The sequence below is a fragment of the Chiloscyllium punctatum genome, chromosome 20 (assembly GCF_047496795.1).
Source record: "Chiloscyllium punctatum isolate Juve2018m chromosome 20, sChiPun1.3, whole genome shotgun sequence".
Lineage (NCBI taxonomy): Eukaryota > Metazoa > Chordata > Chondrichthyes > Orectolobiformes > Hemiscylliidae > Chiloscyllium > Chiloscyllium punctatum.
Genome location: NC_092758.1, coordinates 19,345,932 through 19,370,132, shown reverse-complemented (window position 1 = coordinate 19,370,132; position 24,201 = coordinate 19,345,932). Strand labels below are relative to the sequence as shown.

At 41.0% G+C, this 24,201-nt stretch overlaps 1 protein-coding gene across 2 annotated transcripts in view; it reads left to right on the top strand.

Moving 5' to 3' along the window:
* Window positions 1–24,201, top strand: part of LOC140491952 (protocadherin Fat 1-like) — a 157,869-nt gene that overhangs the window by 89,207 nt on the left and 44,461 nt on the right. For both annotated transcript variants that reach the window (XM_072590458.1, XM_072590457.1), the window contains exons 6-9: window positions 5,512–5,722; window positions 11,631–11,770; window positions 17,528–17,803; window positions 22,435–22,645. In XM_072590458.1, the coding sequence (XP_072446559.1) occupies window positions 5,512–5,722; window positions 11,631–11,770; window positions 17,528–17,803; window positions 22,435–22,645 (838 nt within the window). The remainder of the gene's footprint in view (window positions 1–5,511; window positions 5,723–11,630; window positions 11,771–17,527; window positions 17,804–22,434; window positions 22,646–24,201) is intronic.

Genomic DNA, 24,201 nt, shown 5'->3' with positions numbered 1-24,201 from the left:
GAGGGAAAAAAAGTCATTTACTCAGCAAAATCTGAGGATGCAAAAAGAAAAAATTTTTGGTGTATTTGAAGGCCAGGGACATGAAAAAGAGGAGAGGTTGAAGAAGCAATAATTATAATTGTATCATAATTAGAAAAAGACAAGTGGATTGTGAGGCAGGCCTTTGACAGTGAAGAATTGGAAATTAGAGAGTAAGTTGTTAGTGAACTGTGTGTTTTAAATATTTTGTGGATGGGAATGCATCTATTTTAATTATACTGGAGACAGGTAACATATATGTACTGATACTGAGCCAATGATTTTGTGGTTGTTTTGCGGCTTTAATTAAAGTATAGTAGATAATAGACAATTTTATTTTCAGATTTAAGGGCAGTGATTGCTTTAAGAAATATCTATTCAACAACTCTGAGGTGTATAGCTTACTGCCTGTCGCAGAGTTGGTGGGGTACAGAGATGTCAAGATACTAAGTCTGCATGCCATGCAATGGTGCAGTTAGTTTAAAATAGCTATTGTCTTAGATTTTGACAGGGTTAGGTGATATTTGAATCAAGTGCATCTAGCCCAGAGGTAGGGACACTACTACTGTGCCACAGGACGATATGCAATGGCATGTAGTGGCACTAATAATCCAGCAATGCTCTGACCTCTGTCCGATGGATTAACTTGGTGATTTCCAATGATAAAAAGCAAATTGGCAAATGTAACTGCTAAAATATGGATTGACATAAGCAAATACAGGCCTGTTTGTTCTGATGTGTTAACTGGCTTTCTTACTTCAATGAGTGTTCGTGGTAGCCCATATTGGGTAATGTGGACAGGATTGTTGTAGCACAGTAACAGTCTGACTCTCCGTCTGAGTTCTGGATTTGAGTCCCACCTGACCCAAAGCTGTGTCATGACATGCCTGAATGGTTTGATTTTAGGGCAGCGTGGGTCACTTTGTGTTCAGGCGGTCACTTTGTGTTATTTTGTTCAGATGTATTCCACCCCATTATAAAGTAGTTGTATTCCTAATTGCTTAATTTCCTTCAACATCTCTTTCACTGCATGTAACAATTTGCATTCTGATATATTGGGCTTCCTGCCTGGCGTCATTGAAGTATAAGCAATTACTATGCAACTCAGCTTTGAGAAGGTTTTATCTGACATATTTGATCTGAAAATGACATCAGGTATAAGGGTGAACTTTATTATTTTTTGCAATCGTTAATGGTGAATGTTTCAGTGCTATATAATGGCTTATAGGGTCTAGCTACTTCATGCACACCTTCAGGTTCAGTTTATTAGACACAGAGATCAGCAGCAACATCAAAGCTGTGAAAGAACCTATTTGGACATTTCACAGCAGTCAATACGTTAAAAAAATGACTCATTGGAAGTGAAGTTGGTTTAAATGCTTCTACAGTTTTGAGACAACCTCACTTTAATTGACAATTTGGCATCACAGTCACACCAGAGGTGTCTTTGAAGTGGTCCATAAACTAAAATATATACTTTTCTAATCGTTCATGGGCTATGGACATTTATTCCCCATCCCTCGTTGCCCTTGAGGCGGTAGTGGTGAGTGGCCTTTGTGAACCATTGCAGACTGTTTAATGTAGGCATTAGGGAGGGTGTTTCATGATTTTAAAATCATAGAATCCCAGAAGGAGGTCATTTAGCACCTTGAGTCCAACCCTCACACAGACCCAGCTGTCTACCATATCCCCATGACCCCATATTTTCCATGGCTAACTCCCTCTAGCCTACACATCCCTGGACAATACTGACAATTTCAGCTTGGGCAATCCATCTAACCGGCAGATCTTTGGACTGTGGAAAGAAACTGGAACACCTGTTGGAAACCCACGTAGATTAAGGGAAAATGTGCAAACTCCACACAGTGTAGTCATCCAAGGCTGGAATTGAATCTGGCAGTGTGAGGCATCCGTGCTAGCCACTGAGTCACTGTGCCACCCATTTGACCCAGCAATAGTGACTAAACAGCAATATTTTTCCAGGTAAGTATGGTGAATGCCTTAGTGGGGAATTTGCAGTTGATGGTGTTTCCATGTATCTGTTGCCCTTATCTCTCTAGATGCTAGTAGTTGTGGGTTTGGGAAATGCTGTGGAACCTTGGTGACTTTCTGTTGTGCATCTTAGAGTTGATTCCCATTGTTGCTGCTGAGCATCAATTGAGGAGTAAATGTTTGTAAATGAAATGCCAATCAAGTGGGCTGCTTTGTCCTGGATAGTGCCAGGCTTCTTGAGTGTTAGAGCTGCACTAAACCAGGCAAGTGGGTGTGGTCCATCACATACTTCACTTGTACTTCATAGATATTAGACAAGCTTTTGGAGTCAGGAGTTGGGTTACATGCCACAAAATTCCTTGTCTAAGCTGATCTACAGCCATGGTATTTGTATGGCAAGTCCAGTTCACTTTCTGCTCAATGGTAACTCCAGAATGTTGATAGTGGGTGAACTCAGCAATAGTAATGCCATTGAACATCAAGATGCAATGTTTAGATTCTCTCTTGTTGGAGATGATCATTGCCTGGTACTGATATGGCCTGAACGTTACTTGCCACTTATCAGTCCAAAATTGATTATTGCATAGGAGTTGCTATATTTGAACCTGGTCTGCCTCAGTATCTGAGGCATTGCAAATGGAGCTGAATGTTGTGCAATCCATGAGTGAACATCTCCCACTCCTGGCCTTATGATGGAGGGAAGGACATTGATGAAGTAACTGAAAATGGCTGAGCCTAGGGAAACATCCTGGAGAATTCCTACAGAGACGTCCTGAACTTGACACGAGTCATGTCCAATAACTTTGTTTGAGCTAGCTATGACTCCAATCAGTGGAATGGTTTCCCTGATTCTCATTGACTGTAGTTGTGCCAAGGCACCTTGATGCCACACTCAGTGAAGTATAACCATTGATGTCAAGGTCTGTCACTCTCACTGAAACCCCCCACCCCACCACCACCACCACCACCACCATCACCATCACCACCAATCATATCTCTGGAGTTCAGGTCTTTTGTCTGTGTTTGAATCAAAACTGTAATGAGGTTAGCAGAAGTGTGGCCCTGGTGGAACCCAAACTGAGCAGGTTATGCTAAGCAAGTGCTGCTTGACGGTTCTGTAGTGACTTCTTCTGACACTTCACTGATGATCAAGAGCAGGCTGATGTGATGGTAATTAGCCAGTTTGGTTTTTTCTGTTTTTTTGTGTGTATCTGGGAGATTTTTCTCATTTTTTTGCATAGATACCTGTGTTGTTACATTGTGCTTGGCACAAAGAAATTTCTGCAAGTCTTGAATACTATTGTTGGAATGGTATCAGAACCTATAGTCTGAAATTTGTCGTATCCTGTGGTTTCAGTCATTTCTTAACATCACGTGAAATGAAGTAAATTGGCTGAACACTGGAATCTGCATGAGACAGGGTCAATAAATGATCTTCAAATAAAAATCCTTGAGGAAATAGTAACTGTAATGTGGAAGAATCAGTCAGTTTGAAAGTGAGAACCTTGAGTCAGAAACAACAGTGCAAAATATAAATAACAATGTAATTACCTAGGAATGAAGGCAGAGTTGGCTGGAATGGACTGGGAAAGAGGCTTAGCAGAAACATTTTTTGAGATACAGTGACAGATATTTAGGAAAATAGTTCATGGCTCACAACAAAGATATATCCCAAGTAAGAAAGAGAATAAACTAACAGTAGTTAACCAAGCAAGTTGAGGATAGCATCAAATTGAAACAAAAAAATACAGGATCTGGCAAAGATTCATGGTAAACCAAAAGGTGAGAATGTTTAAGAAACCAACAAAAGGCAACCTTATGTCCTCAGAGATCACAGGCACCTTAGAGAAACAGGCTGGGGAAATAAAATGGGGTGCCAGTAAATCACTGAGAAGTTGAACGAATATCTTGCATCAGTCTTCAAGGCAGAAGGTACCTCAAAAGTACTAAATAATCAAGAGAAAAAGGGTTAGAAATAAATACAATAACTATCACTGGAGAAAAGGTATGTGAGAAACTGGTGGAGCTAAATGTTGATAATTCTCCAGAACCTTGCTGTTTGCATTTTAGGATTAGAAGGGATGCACCTGCAGAGATAGTGGGTGAACTGTAATAATCTTTCAAGAATTTTAGCTTTGATTGAAGTCCATTGGAAAACAGCCAATGGAATGCCCTTATACCTGCTTAGATACTTTTGGCAGATTTCTGAAAACAATTCTCTTTAAAAAGATATATCTTTCTGTGATGTAGACTCTGTCGTTGTGCTTAGTGAATTCTGTTTTAAAAGACTGTTTCACAGAGTTTTGTACAGATCAAATTTAAGATGGCTGCTATGTTCGACGAATGATTGTCCTACAGAGTAAATTTGGTTATGCTGGAACTCCCTGTGAAGGTTTCTCCCATCCTCTTGCTTGTACCAGAAGGCTCGAATTTTCCCACTATAAAGGACCCATTGTAGTGTCAAAGAGGTTAACCAAATTCTAATTGGTTCCCTCTGTGGTTGATGTTGGGATATTTATATTTTGCATCGTTGTTTCTGACTCAAGGTTCTCACTTTCAAACTGATTGATTCTTCCATATTGGTAAGTCTGCCTTTGCTGGCAGTGAGTTATATCTGAAATGCATGGCTCTGACAGCCATTTTCTTATGTGCTATATCTATTATTTAAAGTCAAATTAGCCTCCTTCATAAAAATATAATATTGTAATTACTTGATTGTGACAGTTACTTGATTGTGACAATATTGTCTCTGGTATGATGTGCCCCGTGTCCCATTTAAAATTCTCACTATCAATAGGCATAGGATCATATTTTTAACCTATTTAGCCCATTTTTATTTACTGTATTGTTTACTTCATTTTATTGTAAACATTAAAAGGAACTGGTCCTTTGACTAAAGTATTGGCTCTGACAAATGGCTCAAAACGATATTATGTCTGCATTGTTGCAATAGGATTTCAGTTGAAGGAACCCAGGTTTTGATAAATTTTCACACAGTGTTTACTTATAGTGTGAGGGTACCCAATGGTGAAACATTATTTCTGTGACTGGTGAGAGTGTATAGCTCCATGTGGCTGAGAGTATGGTGCTGGAAAAGCACAGCAGGTCAGGCAGCATCCGAGGAGCAGGAGTGTTGATGTTTCGGGCATCAGCACTTTCCTGATGAAGGGTTTATGCCTGAAACGTTGATTCTCCTGCTTTTCGGATGCTACCCGACCTGCTGTGCTTTTCCAGCACCACACTCTCAACTCTGATCTGTAGTCCTTACTTTCTCCTAGCTCCATGTGGCTGCAAGTTAACATGGTGTCTAAGAAGGAGGTGCCATTTAATGTTGTACTGCAGTTGTAAAGTAGGTATATGACAGGAATAAGACAAGGACAGCTAGACCTAGTGATCATGGTTTGAGACAATGAGTCTATGCAAAATTCATTGTTTGACGTCATCAGAACTAGAATTACTTTTGAAATCCAAGCAATTAAACTCTGTAATCTGTCCTTTCAGATTTGTGCTTCAGACAATGGGAGGCCACAGATATCAACAACTGTCCGTCTACATATTGAATGGATTCAAAAGCCTCCACCATCCATGGAACCTCTGGCTTTTGACGAGCCTCATTTTAACTTTGCTGTCATGGAGACGGACCCGGTGAATCATATGGTTGGGGTGACCAGTACAGAACTCACTAAGAGCCAATTGTGGTTTGATATTATCGGTAAGGCAATGATACACTTTCCGAAGTATCACTATTCTTTATGATTTAGGATTATTTGTTACCTCATACGGTTTGTATTGAAACTGTTTCTGGTTAAAACTGCTCATCTTTCTATAAAATGCTGGAGTTGCCCAACAAGTCTGCTGAAGTAATAATAGTTTGCTGGCTAAAATGAAAAGGACTATCTCCCTTTACAGAACTTTGTTTAAGGCTTAGCCAGAACAGTGTGATGAACCTGCCATCACTGGCTTGGATGTAATTTGACAGTAAATGAACTAATTACATAATTTCACCCTAGAAGCTATGATTAGATTATATTACATGGATTTACTTCAAATAGGAAGAAAGAATTTGCATTTTCTCTAGCACTCTTCAAACAGGGATGTGATTGGGACAATGATGGATCTATTAAGAAGTGCTACCATTTCCTGTCTATCTTGAGGTGGACAATTCTTGGATTCATAGAGACCTTTCGAGACCAAGTGCTTACAGAGCTACAGCATGAGCAGGAGGTTTCTATCTAGGCCCATCAATTATCCCTAGATTCAGTACAACTTTAGAATCACTCCAGTAAGTGACATTGCAGACAATTAAACAAAAATGATGTACTTATAAGAAGGATCTCAGAAAATGTCATCCAAGTTGATGATACAACTGCTGAAGTTAGTTGGTATATCCTGATTCAAAGAGGGGAAGAATAGGCCATGAGCTTCTGCTAGAAATGTATAGTTTAATATTAGTGGAGGACGACATTGTGTTTGGCTTTGATGTTCGCATAAAGCAACAAATCTGCAGACACCATCGCTGAAGCTCACACATGCAAATTTGCATGTACTTACATGGTTGCCAGGATCAATGAGATCATAACCAGATAGCACCTCATGACAGACAAATTGTACTTCATACTGTAATGTTCAGAAGCGTGTGTAAATGTGACAGTGCTTATATCTATTGTTGAAAAACAGCAATCGTTTCTTTAAAGGAAGTAACCTCTATATGTGTTATTTACATCTTCCCAAGTAACACCAAATTATACAGAATATAACTTTTCTACTGTCATGTGTTATGTTGCACATTCCTCATTTTTAACTATGCTGTCCTGTTTGATGCTAACTGCAAATATTGACACTAAATTACATATTGTTAAGTCCAGATCATTAGTGCAAACTATGGATTATAATGGTCCCAGCACAAATCCCAGTAGAATGTCACTTTACTCCAATCAGAATGATTTTGATTTACCTTTACTCACTGATTTCTATAGAAAAGCTAATTTGCTAACCATTTAGCTATTTCTCCTGATCCCTCATGCCTAACCTTTTGTTGAAAGCCTACCATGTGGTGCGTTTTTGAAAGGAGGAACACTTTCTTTCACATACTTTGCACCTGCAGATAAACATCTTCTGCTTTACAATGGATTGAAACTTTCTCATTACGTTTAAGCAACCATTCGTGTTGTTTGTTTGTGGTTGTTGTGAAGCTCTTCAATGAAGTTTGTTCCTTTACTGAATGAGATATAATTTAGCTACAGTTGTGCTGAGATTTGATTTTGTTTTCTGAAACAAGATTTTTCATAGCGTGCTAATTGTGAATACGCAGTCCAGAAGATGCTAGATTATGGCCTCTGATTAGATTTACAGCATGCAAGTGCTGTATTCCGGTCATGGGTATCAGATCTTAGTAAAAATATATTGGCCGTGGCTGACACTTTTATAGACAAAGTAGAAATCTGAAACTTTCTTCCCACTAAATCTGTTGTGCCTGGGTTAGTTGAAAATTTATGGACAACATATTTTGGTTTAGCAAATGTATTAAGAGGTAGTGAACCAAGGTGGAAGATAGAGTTAAGATACAGATCAGGATCTGAATAAATGACAGAAAAGGCTTGAGAGGTTTACCAGCCTACCCTTATTCCTGGGTTTCTGAATTACATCATTAATGTACACGTGGAGGAGGTTTATTGCATTTCAAGGCACAATTGCAGCTGACCACTTGAACACACTGGAGCATTCACACAGAGACAAGGATAGCTGGTCTGTTGCCTTATTGCAATTTGGGTGGAGGAATGAAGTCCCTTTATTGGAAAGTGAGATAAAAGGATGCAATGTTCTCATGTCAAAAGAGAAGACTCGCAAATTAAAATATCCTTTGATGACTGTCTCCATCACCAAGGCTCAGTGTGTACCACCTAAAGATCTAGAAATTCACCAAGACTTCAAAGACTTTCCAAACCCATGAACAGTGACTGACATCTAAAGGACAAGAGTAGTAGATAATTGGGATTACTACCACTTGCAAATTCCCATTCAAGCCATTCATTATCCTGAATTAAAATATATTATCATTCCTTACTTGTTATTTAGTCATTTGTTACTTACTTGAACTCCCTCCCTTAAAACATTGTATATGTACCTGTGCCAAATGAACTGCAGTGTTCAAGAAGGCAGTTCACCATACCTTCTAAAGGGCAACTATGGATTTAAGAATGGGCAGTAAATGCTGACCCAGTCATCAAAGCCTGCATCTCCTGAATGAATCAAATTCTGGAAACAGCCTCTGAGGAATCCTCCTGAGCTCAGGTGATCACATCCAGTTTTGACAGCAACTAATTTTGAACTTCTTGCCAACATTGTTAAACACCAGCCCTGTTTATTTGGTGAAGATAAGGTAAAAACAATGACTGCAGATGCTGAAAACCAAGTACTGGATTAGTGGTGCTGGAAGAGCACAGCAGTTCAGGCAGCATCCAACGAGCAGCGAAATCGACGTTTTGGGCAAAAGCCCTTCATCAGGAATAAAGGCAGTGAGCCTGAAGCATGGAGAGATAAGCTAGAGGAGGGTGGGGGTGGGGAGAGAGTAGCATAGAGTACAATGGGTGAGTGGGGGAGGAGATGAAGGTGATAGGTCAAGGAGGAGAGGGTGGAGTGGATAGGTGGAAAAGAAGATATGCAGGTCAGACAAGTCAAGGAGACAGTAACTGAGCTGGAAGTTTGAAACTACGATGAGGTGGGGGAAGGGGAAATGAGGAAGCTGTTGAAGTCCACATTGATGCCCTGGGGTTGAAGTGTTCCGAGGCAGAAGATGAGGCGTTCTTCCTCCAGGCGTCTGGTGGTGAGGGAGCGGCGGTGAAGGAGGCCCAGGACCTCCATGTCCTCGGCAGAGTGGGAGGGGGAGTTGAAATGTTGGGCCACGGGGCGGTTTGGTTGATTGGTGCGGGTGTCTCGGAGATGTTCCCTAAAGCGCTCTGCTAGGAGGCGCCCAGTCTCCCCAATGTAGAGGAGACCACATCGGGAGCAACGGATACAATAAATGATATTGGTGGATGTGCAGGTGAAACTTTGATGGATGTGGAAGGCTCCTTTAGGGCCTTGGATAGAGGTGACCCACCCCTCCAACCGTAACAAGGACAGAACGCCCCTGGTGCTCACCTTCCACCCTACAAACCTTCGCATCAACCAAATCATCCACCGACATTTCCGCCACCTCCAAAAAGACCCCACCACCAGGGATATATTTCCCTCCCCACCCCTTTCCGCCTTCCGCAAAGACCGTTCTCTCCGTGACTACCTGGTCAGGTCCACACCCCCCTACGACCCACCCTCCCATTCTGGCACTTTCCCCTGCCACCGTAGGAACTGTAAAACCTGTGCCCACACCTCCTCCCTCACCTCTATCCAAGGCCCTAAAGGAGCCTTCCACATCCATCAAAGTTTCACCTGCACATCCACCAATATCATTTATTGTATCCGTTGCTCCCGATGTGGTCTCCTCTACATTGGGGAGACTGGGCGCCTCCTAGCAGAGCGCTTTAGGGAACATCTCCGAGACACCCGCACCAATCAACCAAACCGCCCCGTGGCCCAACATTTCAACTCCCCCTCCCACTCTGCCGAGGACATGGAGGTCCTGGGCCTCCTTCACCGCCGCTCCCTCACCACCAGACGCCTGGAGGAAGAACGCCTCATCTTCCGCCTCGGAACACTTCAACCCCAGGGCATCAATGTGGACTTCAACAGCTTCCTCATTTCCCCTTCCCCCACTTCATCGTAGTTTCAAACTTCCAGCTCAGTTACTGTCTCCTTGACTTGTCTGACCTGCATATCTTCTTTTCTACCTATCCACTCCACCCTCTCCTCCTTGACCTACCACCTTCATCTCCTCCCCCACTCACCCATTGTACTCTATGCTACTCTTTCCCCACCCCCACCCTCTTCTCGCTTATCTCTCCATGCTATTTGGTGAAGATGTCAAGGCCATAGTTGAGCGACAGAAGTGACATGATCTTGTGCATGTTGTGAGATAGGGATCAGCTAGCTTAGTTGGTCAGGTGGCTAGAGTGTGATACAGAATGATGCCAATGGTACAGGTTGAATCTTTTGTACCTATACTGAGTCAGTTCCAAATTCCAACTCTTTTTGCTGCCAGTGTGCCCAAATAGCCATAACCATTATAGTGACTCCCACAATTATCTCTTCACTTTTTGTATGTTATTTCTTCAAGCAATTTAACATAACTGACAAGAAAAAACCCTGCATCTGTGGAGGTTTTAAAGCAGCAAATGATTTCAATCTGGATGGCCCTGTCAGAAAGAGTAGTAAAAGCAGATTTACTAGCAGTTTCCAAAAGGCATTAGGATATTCACTTGCTGAAGTGTAATGTACAGAGCTATGGGGGAAGAACAGGAAGGGCCGGATATTCCCCTTCTGTGACTATGATTCAAATCACTGATTTACTGAGGTGTGAAGCTGTCATTCTCCACATGGGAACTTACAGAAACAGGCATTGGCTAAGAGTGCAAACATTGTAAGGGAGAAAGTGTATCAAGGCCAAGTCTGATCATTTCTGCAGTGAACATTCACAAATGCAAGCCTTCCAGCTGAGGTTACAGGATAGCAATGAAGAACAGGAGCCCTGGCTGACTTTTACTGTTTCCTAATCCATCATGCTGAAGCCAGTTGAAGCATTCCTGCATGAACTGGAGAGTGAACCTAAAGCCTTACTAGTCTGTACGACCCCGTTCCAACTCAGCATTGACCAAATCAGCCAGCAGAGGCACAAGACTCTCCATCTGCTCGGTATTGAATGGCTGTGCCTCTATATGGGTGAAGATGCCACACACAATCAGGAGACAGAGGCACAAATTGTAAAGATGTAAAGTGAGCAATGATGTATCCATTCCATGCAGAGTAATGACAATCCATGTGCAGCAGATAGAAGAGCATTTGCTGTGAGTCTAGAGTATATCATTACTTCCTCGCAATGTCGTTCAATTCATGTTGTTACCATATGGTAGGACCTCGATTCCCACTGGGTAATCCATCTGCTCATCACACTACGCTCTTTCACTTGGCCTTTAATGTAATAAGTTTTCCTCTTTTAATGTAATAAATCCACAGTTGCTCAGAGTTTCCATTTACATGTCATTTTATTATGTCATTAGTTAATCATGTAACTGTGTTTTCCTTGCTGTTTACTGAAAAAGTGTGATTATTTTTTACAATATTGTATGCCCCAAATGAAAGTAACTCTTTTACAAATGTGTTTAACTCTATGGTACTGGTTGTGTTTTTGTAGGGAGTGTATACACCAGTCAATTCTGTGACATTGCTAAAATCAAAGAAGTTGCTAATTTGTGGGCAAAATTGTAGAAAGGATAAGTTACTGTCATTTCACTTGTAGACTACATTTAAATTAAAATTCTCATTTGGAAATGTAAGTTATGCTTGGTCCTTTGGAAAGCCCATGCTTTGTAAGCAAAATGACCATTATTTGCTCTGTACCTACGTTCTGAAAAGGTTGACTTGATATTTCATGTTCAGTGTAAAAATATTTTTGAGGGCGGTTTTCTTGTCAGACATTGAATTTGGAATAAATATTTTTGAGGCTGATATATTTGTATTCTTATCAGGTGGGAATGATAATGAGGAGTTTGAAATAGAGAAGAACAGTGGTACCATCACCATTGCTAAACCATTAAATGCCAGTCAAACATCAAATTACAACTTAACAGTGCAAATGACAAATGGAACAAATGCTGCCACAACTCAGGTATGAGTGTTAAATGGACATCAATATGTGCATTTTGTACTGTTTATTTTGTCGCACAGTCCTAATGAATTCCATATGCCAGTAACACAGGCTAACACCTGCTGGAGCCATTCCATGACTCTTTGTTGGAGATCATTGCAGTGATTTATCAAAGTCTAGAATGCACTTACAATGCTTCTCCACTCAGATGGTACTATACTTAATTTCACCCGAATCTACTCAACGACTGACAGTGGACAGGCAGTTTAATGAAGCCCATCCACATATGAATTAACAGCTCGCTGCTGAGGGAGATTTCTGTAGATTGGAAGATGTTTTTGAATGGCCATTGCTTTTGAAGAGTGCAAGATGCACAAGATCAGAAAAACAGCAATAAGTGGTTGGTGTTATTACTCTTTTTGTTACACTTTAAAGTGTAATGTATTTTGTTTAAGAGTGAGGAAAGCATTATATATTACCCTTGTTTTATGTAGGTAAATAGATAAAATTGATTTTACTAAGCATTATCATGACTAATTCCAAAATGTGTTTTTAAAAGAGGGCTGATGTAGCAATAAATGCCGAAGGATGTAAATTCAGTGACTGTTTGGATAGACAGACATGGGCGGCACGGTGGCACAGTGGTTAGCACTGCTGCCTCACAGTGCCAGAGACACAGGTTCAATTCCCACCTCTGGCAACTGACTGTGTGGAGTTTGTACATTCTCCCCGTTTCTCTAGGTGCTCCGGTTTCCTCTCACAGTCCAAAAATGTGCAGGTTAGGTGAATTGGCCATGCTAAAATTGCCCATAGTGTTAGGTGAAGGGGTAAATGTAGGGGAATGGGTCTGGTTGGGTTGCACTTCGGCGGGTTGGTGTGGATTTGTTGGGCCGAAGGGCCTGTTTCCACAATGTAAGTAATCTAATCTAATCAGACCGTCAAAATATCACACCTATAGATGCGAAGAAAACTTCAAATAAAAGCTCTTGGGGCAGGTGGAGGGGAGGCAAATTAAAACAGCCTATATTATGGTCTCTTGTACTGCAGAGTTTGTAAGGGGTAGATGGCACCTTGCTCAACTGCAAGCCCCACTCTGCAGATTGAGTCCCAAACTCTGGACTTGTTTTATGTTTTTCCCTATGTTAAAAAAGGACAGTGATTAAAAATGAGTTTCAACTCTGCTGGCGTCTACTAGTGGAACTGAACATTCTTATGTATGCCAGTTTAGAGAGTTACTCTGTGGGGAAGATCACACTGGAAAATTATCGGCAAGTTGCCTGTCTCTCACTCTTGAGTGTTGTGAATCAGACAAAATGAAACAATGCCTCTCTCTCACTCTCTCTTTCGCTCCCTCTCAGCAGAATCAGTGATGCAGTGGTAAGGTCACCAAACTAGTAATCTAGATTTCCAAGACTAAGGTTCTTAAGTTCAAAGTCTGCTGTGGCAGAAGTGACATTTGATATTAAAAGTTAGCCTAATGGTCATCATGTAACTGCTAAGACTTGTTGTAAAGGCTCAATTGATTCACTAAGGTACTTTAGGGGAAGAAATCTGCCACCCATACCCGTTTTGACCGATATATGTTTCCTGACTTTTAACTGTTCCATGAGCAATGAATGCTACCCAGCCAGTGATGCCCACATCCCCTGAACAAATAAACTAAGTCATCCTGAATGCTAGAATTAAATCACAGTTGGAAGGAATCAGAATTATGGAGTCCCAACCAATCTGCTAAACTAAGGATTGGGAAATGACTGTTTCCCTCTACTGCATTAAGCACGATATTCTACTCTCTAGTCTTTGTAAGCAATTCATAGACTGATCAGTATGCGTTTCTTTTTTAATTTTTATCTTTTTAGACTCACCTCTTATTTCTAATCAGTGTATATAGAGGTTGTGTGACTAATTCTTCTTTTGTTCAATAATGAACTCAATCAAGATAATCTAGCTAAATTGACTTTAAAATCAAAAGTTTATTTGGGTGTGGGGAGTAAGGAGAAAAGGGAAATGATCCTTTCTAAATTAACATTGTTGTAGCCAACCAAGTGGGTGGATGAATAAAATAAGGAAGCCAGTTCCATTTCATGTCATCTGGGAGCTAATGATTTGGGGTATCCCATATGGATTAGTAATGGATTGGAGGACTTTGCCCAGGATCTGGTCACGGCAAATTGGGTTCTCTAGTTATTGATGAAAAGAAAGAACTGCATTGGGTAAATTACCACTTTGAAATGTGTTTTAAATGACCAAACTGTGAACAACTCTCTCAAGTTTTCATTACCACAGTATAGAAATGTGCATTCAAAGCCAGTGCATTCCTAGCAGAATTAGAGGAAGTTATTTTTGAGGATATAAATGTTTTGTCTCTCAGACAGTTAAAAGATTTATCAAGGCAGTTCGGTTTAGAAATTTGCCCAAAATCCGGAAAACCTGAATTTTTTTTTATATAGATATTTTTATTGAAAATTTAACATGTTTTTACAAGTTTACAAATAAAAAACCCATGTAATAAACATTGATATACAATTAAATCTTAAATAAATAATAGCCAAAATCTATCAAACAAAAGAAGAGATACTGAGAAAAAAAAGACAAAACTCAACTAACTACTAATCTAACCTACAACTAACCAGAGTGTATGATTAAGTCTCTTACATTATTCAAGAGAGAAAAAAACGACAGATAATACAGAAATTGAGTAGTAAAGTACATGCTCGGATACAGTTGAAAGCTGAAGACAATGACATGATGATAGTTGCAGTAAGGAAATTAAAAGTGAGAGAGAGAGAGAGAGGAAGAGTTGGGAAAGAAAGCCAAGATCAAGGAGACATAAAAAATTGTAGGAAAATGAGTTTGAACAAGGGCTCCTCAAGGTGAAGAGCAGGAAACATACTGTGTGTCCCATGCAGCTGACCAGGCTGTGGCTCTGCCTTCAGCTGCAAATCCTTGTGAAGACAGTCTTGAGAGTGAAATCCCTGAGAGTTACCAGAATTTTGTATCTAAGGGAATTTATAAAACGTTATAGAAATAAGTGAAGGTTATCAATTCCCATAAGGTCCATCACTACAATTATACCAAGTTCAATTAAGGCAGAAATTCATATTTCATTGAACCCCTACTGCGTGGAAGTGGGCCATTCTACCTACCGAATCCACACCCACCCTCTGAAGAGCACCCCAACCAGTCCCACCCCCTCGACCCAATCCCTGTAATTCCCATTGCCGATCCACCTAACCTGCACATCTTTGGACAGTAGGAAGAAATTGGAGCACCCAGAGGAAACCCACACAGACACGGTGAGAATGTGCAAACTCCATACACACACAGTGACCCGAGGGTTGAATTGAACCTAGGTCACTGGCGCTGTCAGGCAGCATGCTAACCACTGAGTAAATTGTCAATTACAGGAACACATTTAATATAACGATATAGATTGCACTGCTCCAATTAGTCAGTGATAGCTATTGATGTCGTATTCTAGTCTGACTTGAGTGTGGTTTGGGATTTGGCAAATCTGGATGACTCACTACCTCATTAGGTATCCATTGATTCTCATGAAATTGAGGGATCTCATCAAAAGAAAAATCACGTATTTTAGAAACTGGGTAAGGGACAATCCCCAATGAGCAGATGTACTCTTGAGATGCTGGACCTTTCACACTCTAGAAGGATTCTTGCTCTGTTCTCATTATGTCTGAGAAATCATATTAATAGGGTTTGGGACCAAACGTATACCTTGATTAATGAGCTGTGTGTGTTGGTGGGGGCATCCAGATTGGGATTCCTCCAAATAGTTAGAATGTAGTTATCTCTGCTGGAAACTAAATATTTGTCCACAAACAGCAGAGGGTAGGTTGGACAATAATGGCCATCTTCCATCCCACTGATTCTCACAGTCCATGTTGTAACAGAGATAATAAAGCTTCAGTCATATGTTGCTTTTAGCACTTGATGGATTGTGATGATAAGCCCTGCAAGACCCATGGGAAACCTCTAACTAATCATGTCATGGCGATTATAAGTTACCTTGGTAACAGGCAATGACCTGCTCTGATAGAACTCATCACATAACCCCTTTGTAAAGCAGACCCTGTCCAATGAGGAGGGGTTCAGGCAGATCGGAGGATCTCCTCATGGTCTGCTTCTGGGCCTGGCCAGGCTTGCAATAAACAGGTCCAGGCTGCGGGCCTTGGAGGGGGTCATTTCTGCCGACTGTCTGCCATTCTTCCGTGGTTATGTACGGTGTCCTTGGAGAGGGAGCATGCTGTGTTCACCAGTGCTCTTGATGCCATTAGGGATAGGTAGGTGAGGCGGTGGATGGAGTGTTTTCTTTGCCCCTCCAATTCTATTTTGATTCAATGCCTAGCCTTCCCCTTCAGTTTCTCCACATACGTATTGTCCTGATCTCCTTTGCTTGTTCCTGGTTCACTGGTCTCGTGGGTATTTTCCTGGTGGAGGGCATATCGAATAAATTTGTTTTTTCGCACGTTGGTATCTTTACTGAGTCACTGCACTTACACACACACACAACACAGGTGCTGTGGGAAAATGTGTTCACTACTGAGAAAAACATATGTAAAGCAGACCTGGGATAGGTCTGCTGGACTGTGTTCCAGACTGGGACAAGCCAGTGTACACCAGGAGTAGTGGCTCGATTTTGGTGCGCAAAAGGAAATGATGTTTCATTTGAACTACAACTGCATGACAGCATGAATCCCTGGTTCAGAACAGGATGTAAGAAAACATACAGTTCTACATAGCATTATATAGAGTCAATCACATTGAGACAGGCCATTCAGTCCAATCAGTCCATACTGATGTTTACCTTCCCTTTAACACTCTTCCATCCCTGCTCATGTAACTCTTTCAGTAGAACGTCCAAAAAACCATCAGTAAAACATATTAAATCATTTTTCTAATATATTTATCTAGCTTCCTGTTTAAAAAAATATAGTATTTGCCACAAATACTCCCTGTGAAAGTGAGTTCCACATTCTCATCGCTGCCCCAATTCCTGATTTATTTTCCCGGAGGTGACAAAGGAACAGAGCAGGTGGGAATCTCACCTGCTTGACTATGCACTGGGAATCCGCCAGAGTGAAATGTCCCACCAGTGTGTAAAAGTAAGTATAATAAGAGCAACTTATTTGAATGGAAAATGCATAAAATGAACTCCCTTGATATAAACAATGAAGCACACTGTAGCTAAGACATCCCTTTGAATTTTAAATACCTCCCGATGCTTCTTCCTGGGCCTTTTTATTGGCAGTTCTTTTTCCCACTGTTAGGGACAGTGTGCAGATGCAGGTCCCAAGTACTACCTTAGACAGAATGTGAACCAAAGTCAGGCTGTTCACAATCTGAACCACATGCCAGCCAATGGAGCTAACCAACCCCCAAGTGTAACCAGCCCATAAGCAGCAGCCAAATGATAGGGCTGCCCTACAGAAAACCTTCAGTCCATATGACCCACCTATTCACAGTGTTTCCTTTGTGCATTTCTGAATTGTGATGGTTATCATGTAACATCTTAATTTGAATGAGTCTGCCATTACATCTCCTATCACTAATGGTCTCAAATCTCAGACGAGGTGGTAGAGTGAGGAGAAAGGAAGGAGAGAATAGCTTCCTGAATTATTCCCCGTTTTCCTACTATATTTATGTCTTGGGATTACTACAACTCTCAAGGACAATCCTGCCTACTACTTCACTGTTATATTATGCACTTCTTAAGTTTCCATGCAGCCTTTTCTAATCACTTTTGCTTTTATTTATTAGGCGTACATCAGAGTCATTGACATGAATGAACATCGACCACAGTTTTTAGAGAATAAGTATGAGGTATGGATTCCTGAAGACACTCCTCGCTTGACAGAGATCCTGCAGATCAGTGCTCAAGACCCAGATGGAAGAAGCAAACTGATTTACACCATCCAGAGCAGCATTGATGTTAACAGTCTACAACTGTTTCATCTGGACCCTACCAGCGGAGTGCTGATGACTACCAACGAGTTGGATTATGAATCAATACACCTGCACACACTCACCATTATGGTAGGTAAACAACACCACATACAGGTATTCAGTTCAATCTTTTGGAAGGTTTCTGAAGAAAGTTTTCTTATCCAGTTAGTTCTTCTTTTGAATGGATTTCACCACTGTTGGCAATTTCCTTGGGCCTTTCTTAACTCCACTGGCAGATATTTTGCTGGAACACCAAAGTTATGGAGGTGGAGAAGATCCAAGGAAATTCATGGCTGTCTGTCAGCATCAGGACCTCCAGTGCCAAGTAAACATGGTTAGACATGAATAAAGCTCCTTCAATCTAGCGTCTCCCAAGTGCCTTGACTTAACCCTATACATCTAGGATATTTTAATGTTTTCCACAACCAGCCAGCTGTAATCTTACTAAATGACATTGGCACTGAATTCCAATTTATTCCAACGAACCATTTCATTAGGGAATTCGATTGATATTGCCAAAACTCACTAAGACCAATTAGCCAACTGAGGCAGGATCAAAATGTATTCAAGTAAGATTTGAACATTGAAGCATTTTGGAAAATGTACTATTGTACCTAAAACTGCCCTGGACTTTTGTACTGAAGCCATTTTATTAAGATTAAGATTAAGAGATTAGAGGCATTTCAAGTTAAATTTATTTGCCCCATAGAAGGAGCATTATTATGATAAGTTGGATGCTCTGGAGGCTGGGAATTAGACTGCTATTGAGCTGGAAATAATTTCCATTTTTCCTGGAAGCATATGGGAAAGCATGAATTGTGCCAAACCTGTGCTATCCACCATATGGTTGCTGTCAATGTTCAAGATGATAAATTGCACTAATTTCCACAGTACTGATAACTTTGCCTTGATTTCCAAGGTCATGCAAGTAATATTTCAATAGTTTTCTCTGCCAAGCGTCCTGGTTGTATAACCTTCTGGTTGCACCATGCTCAGCTTTCAGAATGACAGATAATCACAGTGAGCACAGCGGGTCCGATGATGCGATGTGCTGGCATATTTGACTAACCTTTTAAACTAAGATTTAGGCTTGAATGCAGGGGAGTGATGGAATGCTATTTCCTCTGAGACAGCTATTACAATATATGAGTGCAAAATCTGCTAATATCAGATCCGGTATTTCATTTCTGCCTTAAATCATATGATATTTGCCAGAACTAGGGTTTTATTGTAAAATGGGCACCTTTTTAATTGCAAGAGGTAATTACAAGATATATATTTTGACCTCCCAAAAACATTTGCTGAAATCTCTTACGGAAGGCTAGGCAGGGGAGAAAATGTTGAAGGAGTATTCAAAATGGAGTTGCAAATGAAATGGTTGATTACATAATGTAGCAGAAAATAAATGCCACTTGCAAACAGTTTTAATCGAGCAACAATATCCAAGCAAATCCCACAAGTAATTCATGTCATTTATTGCTAGGCTGGCAACGTTGTACATAATCACTAGGGAAGTGATGGCCTCCAAATCCAAGACCCAGGTATAAAGTTCTGGGTATCTAGGTTCAATTCCCACCATGGCAGATAGCTGTGGCTGTGTTTATCAGAGTGTGGGCTGCAGGGAAACATGCAGGAGGTAATGTCCCCATGCACTACTCTTCTTGTCCTTTTTGGTGGTGGAGATTATGTGTTTGGAAGTTCCAGTTGGAGAACCCTCAGTAAGTTGATCCACTGCCTTTTTCAAATGGCACAGAGTGCTGCCAATGTCAATCCTAAAATCGTGGTATGATTTTGCTTGCTATACTTATATTAGAAAATAAAGGAATTGAAACATTCCAAATTGAGGCAAGTAGAATGACACCAGATCTATACACCTACATAATAACTATTACCTACTCTGCTGAATCAGGAGCAAGAATATGGTTACATTGTAAAGTACATGAAGGATTGATCTTAATGATTTTTTGTCTTTGCTGTTTGTGATTCCTTCCAGTTAAAATAATTCTGGTTGTAAACAGTGACTGATAGGCATATTGGCAGGCTTCCAACAGAAGTTTGTGTCAACCTCATAAAATTGGCAGCATTTCATTTTTAGAAGAATGTGATTTGCAAATCAGACTCAATCATTGATATGTCTTCAACTGATTGATTGCACTATCTGAAAAATCAGAATATTTAATAGGTAGTCACAGTGTTCGCTCAAATTTATTTTCCAGCTGCCTGGGTTTCTAAGGTCTGTGCATAGCAACAACCTCTGGAACTGGAAGACAGTGGTGCATTTGGCACGTACAGAACTTTAGAATGGCTATGTGCGCAGGCAGCCATGCAGCTTGGAGGGAATGTTAGTTAGATGCCATTTTCCAAAGGGATCTAGAGAATAAGCAGGATCCTTGACATATTTCTGCTCTTTATGTGGAACTGGGTTGAATCACAGCTGGAAGTATGGAATGCTGATTTCTACACAAACACATTGCTGCATTTTCTGGAAGCCTTAAATATGCAGCTGGTTTGGCAGCAGCTGTGGAGAGAAGAGTAAACGTTTCAGCTTGACGACATTTCATAGCTGTCTCTCTTCACAAATGCAGCCCAATCTGCAATGTGTTCTCAGTCTCTGTTAGATCATTGTGAGGGATTTAGAGCACATGGAGGTTGTGTTTCCCACCAAGGACAAGAGTCCAAACCCTGGTGACTAGATGAAGGGGGTGTTCCTTCCCTGTACTCGCCAATCAGACGTCTACCAGATTTTCCTGGAGACAGCATTTTAATTGATGGCTTAAGGTACATCTGGCTTACTGGTTAGCAGTTCTGGCCCCTCAACTTGAAAAGCAACTAGGCAGAAGTGGGTACTGCAGATGCTGGAGATCAAAGTCAAGATTAGAGTGGTGCTAGAAAAGCACAGCAAGTCAGGCAGCATCTGAGGAGCAGATGAAGGGCTTTTGCCTGAAATGTTGATTTTCCTGTTCCTCGGATGCTGCCTGATCTGATGTGCTTTTCCAGCACTACTCTGATCTTGACTTTGATCTCCAGCATCTGCAGTACCCACTTCTGCCTAGTTTAAAAGGTACATGCCTCCAGTTGCCTGGCCTTTCCTGCCTGTGGCCCCCACTTTGGGGTATATGGCTGCAGTGGCATCCTCAACTTGCCACAGGGACACGTTATTAATCAAGTGACTTTGACTCATGGCAAGGACTGTTCTTCTGCCAGCAAAACACCAACAAGCCAATAACATTCACCCTCACTGGACCCTGAACTGTGTCAGCTGGCTGGCTACTGATCCGATTTCCTGCTCAGTTTTGGAAAAGCTCCACAGCAGCGGGAATGTATCAGTCAATCTTCCAGGTTGTCTACCTGCTATCTCTCCAGTAGCTATCTCTTCACAGCCTTCAAGCCTGTCATCCTGATGGTGGAGTAATGCAGCCTCAACATTTATAAGTGTTGGGAAGATTGCTTGGTGTTGGGATCCTTGCTTTTCTTGGTTTATATAAATGATTTGGAGATGGGCATTGAGGGCAGAATGTCTAAATTTGCAGATGATACTAAGCCAGCGAGAGTGAGTTGTGGGAATGACCTGACCATCTTCAGAGAGACATTGACAAATTGGCCAAAAGGGCAGATACCTGGCGGATGAATTTAAGTGCAGACATTACAAGTTCAATGGTACCAGTTTGATAGGAGTACAGGAGCAGAGAATCTCAGGATCAAATATACAGTTCTCTGAAGGTGGCCAGGGAGGTTGGAATTATTGTTAAGAATGCTTATGGAATCCTTGGGTTTATAAATCGAGTTAGAGAATATAAAAGCAAGGAAGTGATGGTGCACCACTATAAATCATTGGTCAGATCACATTTGGAATACTGTATGCAGTTCTGGGCCAATTTATTGAAGGAAGGATGTTAAAACCCTCGAGAAATTGCAAAGGAGACTAACTAGACGTATACCAGGAATGAGGGATTTTAGACACAAGAATAATTGAGAGGAAATGGTCTTATTCTCCTTTTGAGCAGCGAAGGTTAAGAAGTGGCCTTATTGAAGTGTTCAAAGTTATGAGCAGTGTTGACAAGATTCCATTTCCACCAGTTGGTATGTCAGTAACGAGTGGTCACAATTTCAAGATTACCAGCAAGAGAGTTAGGAGTGAGATGAGGAGAAATTTCTTTAATCAGAGAGTTGCGAACATTTGGAATGCACTGCCTGGGAGAGTTGTGTAAGTGACTTCCTATATGGAAGGGCTAGATGGTTTTAGAGGGCTAGGGTGCTTGGGCTGGAGAGCAGGCTGAACTGGGTAGTTCTGCCAGGAGCTAGTCCAGACACAAAGGGACAAAGAGCCTCTTTCTGTACTGTAAAATTTATGACTCTATGATTCCATGAACCTCTTAATAGGCTCTTTGGCTCATTATGTCTGTGTGAGTCATCAAAAAAACTAACTAGTCTCATTTTCCAGCCTTTGACCTGTAACCTTGTATGCTATGGATTTTAAGTAATCATTAAAATTCTTCCAAAACGTCATGATGTCTCCCGCCTCTGCCACTCTTCCCATCCATGAGCTCCAGACATTAAAATTCTTCCTTAAACCTGTTCTTTCAGCAGAAGAACAAGTTACTATATTTCCTTTGCCTCATTTTCTTAATATGCTCCTTTTGTATTGGAAATGTAAATGAAATAAAAGATTTTCTACACGTAGGAGTCTGATGGAGCTATGAACTGATTTATTTTTCTGGCAGGTGCGGGATCAGGAAGTTCCTGTTAAACGGAATTTTGTCCGAGCTGTTATTAACGTGGAGGATTCAAATGACCATCCACCTAGATTTACCAGTCCAATTTACAGTGGCAACATAACAGAAACTGCACCACTTGGGACTGGCATTCTGCAAGTTCTTGCTGTAGACAAGGACGTTGGAATTAATGCAGAAATCATATACTCCATTCAATCAGGTAACAAGAACATGAAATACAGAATATTGTGTAGAAATGGTGATTGTGTGCATTTTTTGATATGATCGTGACATGGAAAAAGATGAGAAAATGTATTTGATCTATCTTAACTAATTCACACAGCACAACCATGAAGACCAAACCAAAATCAAAATACTAGAGGTGTTGGAGATGTAAACAGGAAGTGCTGGAAAAGATCAGCAGCTCCTGTAGAGAGAGAGGAACACAGTTTCACATCATGTTCTTCAGACCCGCAGGTCCATTAAATTCTGAGGTGTTAAACTGAGGCCCTGTCTGCTCTTTCAGTCGGATGCAAATGGTCAGCAACATTATTTCACAGAAGAGTAGGGGAATTATCCCGTGTATCCCAGCCCATACCTAATCAACCTCACAGAAACAGGTTGTTACCACAGCGCTGTATGATCTGTGAAACTCGGGTATCTTTTTTTTATCCCATCCTTAATTGCTCTTGAACTGACAGCCTTACAAGGCCATTTCAGAGAACAGTTAAGAGTAAAATCACGTCGCTGGAGTCACATGTAAAGCAGATAAGGTCAGGACACCTGATTTCCTTTTCTAAAGAACAGTTGAGTTTTTATAACAATTGACAATGGCTACCTGAAACATTAAGAAACACAGATTAGAAGAGCAGGAGAAGGCCATTCAGCCCTTTGATCCTGCTCTATCATTCAATATGACTATGGCTGCTCATCCAACTCATTATCCTTTTCCCACTTTCTCCCTATATCCTTTGATGTCTTTAGTCCTTAGAACTATATCTACATCTTTCTTGAAAGACGTCAATGTTTTGGCCTTTTAGCCTTTTTGCCTGCTGTTTGCCTTCTTCACCTCCTGCTGCACCTGCCTGCTTCTGTCCAGTGTATGGTGTATGAGGACACTCAGCTCTCATTGCACTTTCCCAATCTTTCGCCATTCAGGTAATATTCTGCCTGCATGTTTTTGCAATCAAAGTGGATAACTTTGCATTTATCCACATTATACTGAATCCGCAATCAATATCCACACCCTTGCTTAACTTGTCTAAATCACACTAACGTTTCTCCATACCCTCCTCACAGCATATCCTCTCACCCAGCTTTGTATCATCTGCTGACTTTTCCTTATCTAAATCATGAATGTATATTCTAAGTAACTGAGGTCCAAACATTGGTCCCTGCGGTACTCCACTAGGTAGTGCCAGCCACTCAGAAAAATGCTCTTTTTTCCTACTCTTTGTTTCCTGTCTGCCAACAATTTCTCAATCCATATTAGTATACGACCTCCTATCCCATGTGCTTTAATTTTGTATGCTAATCTCTTATGTAAGGACCTTATCAAAGGGGTTTTCAAAATCCAAGTAAACCACATTCATTGGCTCCCCCTTATCCACTCTACAAGTTACATCCTTGAAATAAATCCTGCGGATTTGTCAAGCATGAATTCCCCTTTGTAATTCCATGCTGCCTCTATCCGATTTTGTCTCTACCCTCCAAACACTCGGCTATTACATTGTTTGTCATGGACTCTAGCATTTTTCCCACTACTGATATCAAACT